Source organism: Anguilla rostrata, chromosome 5, assembly GCF_018555375.3.
Source record: "Anguilla rostrata isolate EN2019 chromosome 5, ASM1855537v3, whole genome shotgun sequence".
NCBI lineage: Eukaryota > Metazoa > Chordata > Actinopteri > Anguilliformes > Anguillidae > Anguilla > Anguilla rostrata.
In genome coordinates, this window is record NC_057937.1 from 6,133,283 (window position 1) to 6,142,623 (window position 9,341).

The 9,341-nt window shown below is 43.3% G+C and overlaps 1 protein-coding gene across 1 annotated transcript; it reads right to left on the minus strand.

Annotated features, from left to right (window-relative positions):
* Nucleotides 1-3,178: 3,178 nt before the first annotated feature.
* On the minus strand, nucleotides 3,179-9,187 carry rrh (retinal pigment epithelium-derived rhodopsin homolog). Its single transcript, XM_064334797.1, has 7 exons — nucleotides 8,875-9,187; nucleotides 6,866-7,056; nucleotides 6,103-6,202; nucleotides 5,511-5,664; nucleotides 4,837-5,005; nucleotides 4,376-4,554; nucleotides 3,179-3,995 (listed from the first exon to the last, which is right to left on the minus strand). The coding sequence occupies exons 1-7, from the start codon at nucleotides 8,972-8,974 to the stop codon at nucleotides 3,890-3,892; spliced, it is 999 nt and encodes a 332-aa protein (XP_064190867.1). The 5' UTR covers nucleotides 8,975-9,187; the 3' UTR covers nucleotides 3,179-3,889.
* Between the last annotated feature and the right edge of the window lie 154 nt (nucleotides 9,188-9,341).

The following is a 9,341-nucleotide window of genomic DNA, read 5'->3' on the forward strand; positions in this document are numbered from 1 at the left end:
CCTAATGGCCAATGAGGTATCTTTCTTTCTGGGTGATCCTGATGCTCCTCCCACCTGTTCCAATGCCCCTCCCACCTGTCCCAATGCTCATCCCACCTTTACCATCATTTCAGGACCAGAATATATGGGTGATTGGCGATGGCTATGATCAGGTGTTCCCAAACTGTGATTCCTCTCCATCATATGAATAACTGTGATAAAACCCACTGACCAGTATTAGGCCTACATGAGTACTAAGGGACGTCAACAACCTAACAAGTGCTACTACACAATAATTATACTTCTTACTTGGTATGACACTTTTCTCACCCTCTGAGAGCTTTGCATAATTACACGTCAATATATTCAAAAACGCAAAACTAATAAAGAGATACAAAGGGTGAAAAATATAATAATATCACAGCAATAACAGCGATAGTTGTTAAAGTGCTGTGCAAAGTATAGTAGGCCTACTGCGTAAAAATCCGTTCCCGCTAATGACAGCGCGAGAGCAGCAGGTGCCGAGCCATTTCAAACATTCTCAGTACAGCCGCCGCACCGCAAAATAAGTCAAGCATATCTGCAGGCCGGAGCGAAGTCCGCCGGCACGTTTAAAGCTAAAAGAGCGAAGGAGAAGAGCCCGATAAAAGGGGGATGGAACACAATATACATTATTCATGTCTTCAAAGAGGCACGCTGCGTACCGGGGTTTATCTAACGGATTAACGGTGGGTCGATTATTAGCGGTCATCTGAGCTGCCTGCTTTCAACACATCATTGGTTATGCCGTTCTGAAAGGGAGGTCTGGTTTCAACCGTAAATCTGATCAATTCAACAAATGGCAAGATAATTATGTCATAGGCCCTTCCAAAGATCCATATTCATATATAAATAGGCTATCTGTGTTTTTTAAAATTTATTTTAATCTCATTGTTTTCCCGCATGTACAGTCAAATTAGTGAATTAAGAGTTGCTCATATTTTGTGCCAGGAAATAATAAATTTGTGACTTAATAAAAAATGAGATTAATTGATAATTTTACAGGAGATTTATTATTAAGGAATGCAAAATATATATAAAATGAAACTGCAGTGTAATCATTAACTGCATTTTATTTTAAGTGTGGCTAATTTGCCTACATATGGGTTTTAACTGATAGAACAGTACTTCTTGGATTGATTTAATCTTATACGTGTCTGTAATAAACAAGTATCACATGAAATTCTATTCTAAACGGAGCTGTCAGAGATTACATTGAAATAAATATTAACATTGTGACAACATAGCGAAATACATATACTAATTTTAATGGTGTGCTATAGAAATGTGATTTATAGTAACTGCATTGGAATGCTGGACTATCATACTGGACCATGCAAATACCTACAGCGAAATGCAGTAAGGTAAGCACTGTAATTTGAATCAGCTGTCAGTTTTTGACAGCTGATGGACAAAGTACATTTCAGTCACACCATAGTTTCTCTCTCTCTCTCTCTCTCTCTCTCTCTCTCTCACTGATTATCCACTGTTTTAATTTTCTGCCGTAGATAAGGATAACCCACGGCGTATTGCGCCTTCTGATCTGAAGAGAAATGCCGTCTGGCTATTTCAGTCTTGTACTGTGATGCTAACCCCCCCTGGTCTCACTCTAATCTCTCACCTCCCTCTCAACTGTTACTCCGGGCCTGTGGAGAGCTCTATATAAATCCATATGTAATATAACCAAGGTGCAAACTTGTGACATGTCTTCCTTGACCCACAGCAGAGGCCATTAATCTCAGGGTGACAAAAGGTGTATCTTTCATTATTCTTTGAACAGTCCCAGAACTTCAGTGTCAACATTGTGTCCTATGGAACATTATTGGGGTCATACCAAGGTCATTACACAAAAGCATTGTTACAACTTTGCCACAACACTGCAGTGAGGTCATTGTGAATGGCAAAACAACGAGCAATCTTGGTACGGGAAATGTTCAAAAAACGCAGAAAAATCAATAAACCTACAAAAACATTGAAAACATTATTTGGCTAACTGAGCATGCCTTCAAAGTGCACAAAAATGCACGGCATGCTGTCATATAGTTTTCCTCCTACGCCCATGCTGCTAAACCAACACGCGCTATTCCAAGAAGAATTTTTCAGACAGGCGTAAAGTGAAGTAACATTGCCACCTACTGGACTGAACAGGAAACGTAGCCCATTGCTTTTACTTACTTAATTTTCATTAAACAACGCGAGTTGGTATCTTTATTGTTTAATTGTTAAGACTTAATTTTCCTAAGAACATTGGAAGGTGGGGCGGTGGGGGTACACAGAAAATACTTCTTTGGGGGTGCCAATCAATGAGCAGGATGTTCGGGAGTTCAGGATCAATCTGTTAAAGAGGTCTATGACAGGCTTTCAGCTCGAAATTCAGGAATCATAAATCATGTTCCATGTTTTTTTTGGCAGTCGTTCGACTGGACTTAGTACTTGTCACTGTTAAGACCAAACCACCACTCTTCTCTTACAAAGATCCCTCTTTGTCATTTGTGACGGGTCGCGCATTTGGACCATTAAGCTCTTAAAACATGGCAGGCCACTTGCTGTTGTCAATCACCCAGGACAATGCGGGGTCTATCTGCGCCTGTAGTTTATAAATGGAAGACTTGACATCAAAGGCAAAAATAAAGGAGCCCTTCCGCTCTATTTGTAACAAACCAGTTTGCAAACCATTTTTTAAAATATATGACACACCACCACGGTCCCTATCGAATAACCGGCTATGCCGACTACGCCTGGTAGCGCAGCAGGGCAGCGCGTGATTGGCAGCACACTGCCAGTAGCGGAAGAGATCGCGGTCAACAGGAAGTCTGTGTCCGCTCTCGCACCGGTGACTCGCTCTGGGGAATCTGTCTTCCCTCTGCAGTCGCGGCGATGCCACAAGAAGCGTCCGCTCTTACTCGTCTGCGCGAGCTGAGCGAAAAGAAACAGCGACTCGGCATTGCGCGTAGGCTATTAGAGGAGAGTGTGTGTGACAAGTCTGCGCACTAAGGGATTAGCAGAGAGGATTTTAGCTGTGAACACGAACTCGCACAAATTGGACAATCCAAACAGGGAAAATACGATATAAAAAAACAGCAAAGAATTTTTAAAAAGTATACGCTGTGCAATGAAAATGAGCTCAGCAGCCTGTATCAGGTTTTAAAAAGTACCCCTGAATCACTGGCTGTTTGTTGAGATCCTACTCGTGCATTCTGTCACACCTAAGAGCAAATAACTGCCAACAACTATGACTGGACATTCAAGAAAAAAAGGGATCACAGAATTAGAATAAAAATAATAAATAATTGCCTTTTTGCACAGGTATAACATTTCCATTTATTGTGTATGTGTGTGTTCTAATCTTAGACCCATTCAGTTTCAGAAAGCGCAATACCAAAAAGAACAGGATGTGCACAGCAAACAAACAAAACACAAATCACAGGCCCCCACATTCTGCACTTACAGGTCAGGTTCTAAACTTGGGCCAATATTCAAACCCATCTGCAGTGCTGTTGGTTTAACTCCAAGTAGTGGTTCAAGAATAGAACTTTGTGTAGTTCATTTGGAGTTCTTGTTTTTTTTCTTTCACAAAATAAGAGAAAAGACTTGTGGTATATTGTGGGAACGGACAAAGAATAACACTTAAGTGTTACTTTGATTCAGCTACTAATCCAAAGATATATTACATTACTCAAACCATTGAATTGAAAACAACACCTGGAAAGAAACAACTGTCATCACGGAAAATGGAATAACATGAGACTGAGTTCAGCAGGGGCAGAATGGACAGACAGTGCTCTTCACATAGAGTATCACTGTTCACCTTCTCTTCACCTTTTTCCTCTTCTCCTCTCTTCTCTCCACCAGCAGAGGGGGGCGCCATCCCTCACTGTGTAAGAGGCACCTGGGAGGTCGTCATGGGAACCTGGTTGTTGATGGTGATTCGCTGCCTGCTCTGGCACCGCATCATTCCGGAGATGGCTCTCCTGAACCTAAACACCGGACCCCAGGGAAACAGCCTGTTACCGCTGGGCCTTGCTGTCGGTGCCTATCGTCTATTATCAAGGGTGTACAACTGGCTCTTTGTTCATTTCACAGGTTGGAACTACAACGTGCTAGAGATTATTGTTTATGGAGGGTTTTTAGAAGGCATAACATAGGGTTTGGGGGGAGGAGATTAATTCTACGCATGAATGGTATTTGAAGGAGCCAGAGACATGGTTTTGGGGAGGGGTCGACTTCTTATTGTGGATGAAGAGTCATGAGAAGGTGTGGCTTTGGGTTTGCAGAATCGTTTTTTTTTTCAGTGGTTTCCAACCCTACATGCAAAGGTCAGGGAACGTGAGACATTTGGTTTATGGGAGGGGCTTACTTCTTGTTGGCGATGACATATATGCAGGGGTTGTAGAAGGTGGAGGACTTGGCAAACAGGGGTGCGATGATGGCCATGGGGGCGGAGATCTTTAGGGGATCACCGAAGGAGGCCCAGAGGCACACAATGGAGTAGGGCGACCAAGCGACGAGGAACATCACGATCATCACTACAGACATCTTGTTTCCAAAAATAACAGAAACATATAAAGGGCAATCAAGAAACTGTAACTACTTCATATTCCCGTCCATAAAACAAAAGATACGGGAAGTTTGTCTTAGGTCAAACCGAATCGGATAATCATGGACTTCAATCAAGACCCTGATTAGGTGAAGATCAGCCCGTACCAACACTGACCCTTCACCAGAAGTCTGAGATAATCTGCTGTTTGTCAAGCTTTGACACCAGAAGCCCAACTATATCTTGGTTGAAGTCAGTGGTGGTGCTGTCCTTGGCGTTACCTTGGTGACGTCCATCTGGTCTGACCAATCTATGTTGATGCTGTCCAGGCAGTTGCTAGCTTTGTACCTCTTCATGGTTACTGACACGTTGTAGTAGCAGTAGAACATGACGGAGAGGGGGATGACGAAGTTCACCGCAATCACAGACATGGTGAAGGACACAAACGACCTGAAACACAGACACAAGTGTCAAGGGAAGCATTACCACCAACTGGACTCCAACTGCAACCACAACATTGTGGGTTCCTATCCCAGATTAAACACTATTGCTGTACTCTCGAGAGTTGAACCAGCATTGCTTCTGTAAATACCAAGCTGTATGTATACAGTATGTAGTCTATGGAAATGTAAGCTTATATAACATTGATCTCAACCTGTGGTCCAATCTGGATAATCAAGCAGCCTGATTTACAAATAGATAAAGCCATCTCACCATCCTGTCAATGAAGAGGAGCATAAAACAAAATCAGATGACACTGGCAAGCATGTCAGGGTTATTTTTGGTCTTTCTGAGTTTGCACTGAGAGGAATAAAGAGCTTTATTAGCCTGTAAGTCATGCTGCTCACTTATGCAAATTCACCAGCTGAGGATACACTAGCTGCTGTTGCAGGCTACCCCGGGGCGGAGGCGTCTGATTGGCTAAGGAAGGGAATGATGTCACGTAAAGACCCACGCATCGTTGTTCCTCCAGTTGACGGTGCACGTGGCCCCGGTCGGATCCGGGGCATAGCTGGCCCAGCCCAACACGGGCATGGAGGACCAGAACAGAGCGTTGATCCAGGCGGTCAGAATCATGGTGGTGTAAGACTTTGCGGTCATCTTCTGCCCTGCAGAGAGAAGAGAGGCGGAGTCAGACCCCGCCCTGCTCGGTCCTGATGACTACAACTGGTCACCTGAGGCCAGGTTTCCAGGTACACCACCTCTCACCTGCAATTTATGATCCAAATTATAAAATGGAGTTATATATTACAGTGTTTCACTAGCCACTCTGTGTTTCATTTTGAACGGGGTGTGTCTTCATCCTTAAAGAGAACTCCACTGAAATATTTCATAAAATTCCCTAAAAAAAGAACTCTTGCCGATCAAATGCGGTAATTTTTTTTTTTCAACTGTTTTGAACAAAAGTCTAGAACAAAATATGAGCCATTTTGGGGATTATTTTTCAGGCACAGGAACGAGTTTTGGGAATTTCACACTTGTTTTGTTGTCAAAGCAATTTGTGGGTTTCTAAAAACATAACATGGGGCGGTCAGACGGGGAGGTACCTATGTCTGGTCTGCAGATGGTCAAGTAGCGGTCAATAGCAACCACTGTGAGCAGCCCAATACTCGCCATTCCAAAGAAGATGTTCAGGGCTGCATAAATCTAACAGGGGAAAGAACGTCATTAGTAACAGAAACTATTGATTTGTCTTTCCTTTGGTTGTACACTCCTGGAAAAACTTCCTGAATGTTATCTTAAATATTAGTATTACTTATTAATATTTCAGCTGAGAGTACACAGCTCTAAGCATAGATTAAATCAATGTGGATCACTGATTGTAGAATAGTTTTGTAGACAGGCCTACAAAAACTATTGAAATAGCCAGCCACAACTATGCAGAGACTAGAGACCAAGACAAGTGCAACATGCATATAAAGATTCAACACGGATTCCCCCCCACGCCATATAACTCTGTTATTAAAATTATTTTGTGCTGGGACATTGTGTTTTTTCTTTTGGGTTACAATGGCTGAAAAGTCCCACAGCCTCACCCAGAGCAACGCACTGAAGACCGTTTCTACATGCGTTTCCTGTTTAGCAACCTCGTTTCAACACACCCCGATCACGTTCACGTGTTCGCTTGCCCCAGTCCAGCCCCGGGATTTTCCTGACATTTCCGCAAATCCTCCCGAGCACTCTGAATTCATACTGCTAGTTGTTTGAAGGCTAACAGTGAGCAAACAAAACAATGGGTTCTGCACGACTTGGGGGACCCATCTCGAGCCGTGTTAGCAGTTACGCGTTACCACGGCACCGGTCACATACCTGACAACCGACGTAGCCGAACTTCCAGCTGCCGTGGAGATCGGACGCGGCCGACATGGGGTACCCGATGCCGGCGACGCCGATGTCGGTGAAGGCCAGGTTGATGATGATGGCATTGGTGGCGTTGCGGAGCTCCTTGAACTTGACGAACATGAGCAGCACCACGATGTTGCTGAACAGGCTGATGACCCCTGCAGCGAACACAGCCATGCCAAGTCAGCGGTTTCTTTTTTTTCGCAGTCAGCATTTTCTCCCGCTGTGGTTTTCAAGAATTTTACAGTTTCGAATCAAGTGACGTGGCCCAACAAAGGCTTTTTGAGAGGCTCACAGTACAGGATGGATAGTCGTGCTGCTGGTTCATGTGCATGTGACGATGACACTGTTAACCTATCAGATCTTTGGTGGGTTTAACACAAACACACACAGTTCACACCACAGACGTTGCCACCATATCACAGACTTGGATAATGTTCAACTCAAATGAGAATTATCCTTATATTTCATAACCAACAATGACAATTCTGGATTGGAGACAATTTTGGTTGTTGAGACAGAGTCACTAATTCGGTTGTTGATGATAATATACCTTATGATGCGAATTACCCTGGAAGCTCAACAGAAACATACTACTACATGCAATTTATGTTTCTGCAAACTTGATCGTCATAGCGATCCACCCCATGTTAAAGATAACGAGACTCATTTCTGAGACACTGTTACTTCAGCAGTGCCGTTATGATCATTGATCTTAATGCTCTGAGAGAACACTCAGGTTGGGGACTGAAGGGTGGTTTAATCCCAACACACACACACATCTCAATGCTTGCAGATATAGGCACTTGATCTCGGGAGCAGAAAGATTAAGGAGCCAATATTTAACAATAAAAAATTAAATCAGTTACAATTTCAATTCTGTTGCTTCGGTAATCTCCATAATGAGAGAAAGGACGTTCATTCCGGTCTGAGCTTGTTTAAGTTTGAACACATGAAGCTTATTGTGGATTATGAGGCTAGTTCTGTGGTCCTCCAAAGCACTAATGACCCCTGACTGTGAGAACAGCAGGAATGACAAAAGACTCTATATGACTGACATCGGGGGTTCATTATGACGGGTCACCAGCCCTGGTCTCGGAGAGCCAACATGGGTCTTCTGGTTTTTGTTTTCACAATAAAATCCACAACCAATCCACCCCCAAGAAGCCAGTTGAGGTTTTAATGTCTGAATCAACAATTCAATCAAAGAAGCGCACCCCGTGGTTCTCCATGACCAGGACTGGGGATCCAGGCATTATGACCGTCTTTTATGAAGTGTTTTCACAGTGTTGATTTTATGCGTTACTGGAGCTCAACACTTTTATTTTCTTTTTCTCCTTTGTTTGCCCCAATACAAGATTGAAGTACTTCAAACATGCCTCATTCCCAGTTGTGAAGAAGAAAAATATTTGTTCTCAGTTGTACAGAACTTCTGCTCACCCATAAATGTGAAAAAAAGTTCTTATTCTTCTCCTGAAGTGTGTTTCTAATAAATGTATATATGCTTGCATGATGCTTCATAATGTAGGATATAATTAATCCATGTTCAAGGCAACCTGTTTAAACGCATATAGTTAAGACAAAACCTTATAAAACTTTTCAGAAGTTTATACCATATAAAGAGGTATCCCAAAACAAAATGTTATGAACAATGATTCCCATAGACCATTTCTCTTTAACAATGAAATTAAAATTGATTATCCACTTGATTATATTTCAGGTAAAAATTGTTCCAGGAAACACATCACAGGTAGACAATGGAGCCCATAATCACAGAGTGTGGATCTAGTATCACACTTCCCCTGTTCAAGATCCAATCACATCCATTATGACCTAAAAGACTAAATCCAATCACATCCATTATGACCTATAAGACAAAACTAATTCTAGAACAGTGTTCTTACTCACACAGTTTGCATTATTTTTTTACACACAGCAAGAGAGCTTAGCGCTCCTGAGAGATAGTAACACATCACCTGCTGTGATCAGGTAGGCGGCCACGATGTTGTGCTCGGTCTGCGTGAACGCGGAGTGCGTTTCGCCGTCCCCCGTCGCATTTAAAACCGCAGTCTCCATCGCTCGTCCAGGGAGAGTCGGGGTTGGAACCGGGGACCACCGCTGTTGATTAGTTCCACTCCTACAGGTGGAGAGGAGCTTCCATACAGAACCAGGGCCTTATTAGCTTTCGGGGAGAAAGACTGAGACCGAGTTTCTCACTCTGACAAATTCTGCCAGTGTGGGGGGCTGGGAAGGATTAGTATTTTTTTTTGTATTTTCCCTCGCCCCCCCCCCCCCTTCCCCACCCCCGTGTCCAGAGCAGAGAGAAGCCCTTGTTGTTCAGGCAGTCCATGGGAAGGATCACAGCAAAGGATTACATGTCACATGGAATCTTTTCATTTAGGAGCGTAAATCCCACTTTCCCCCCTCGAGCCCGGAGCCAGCC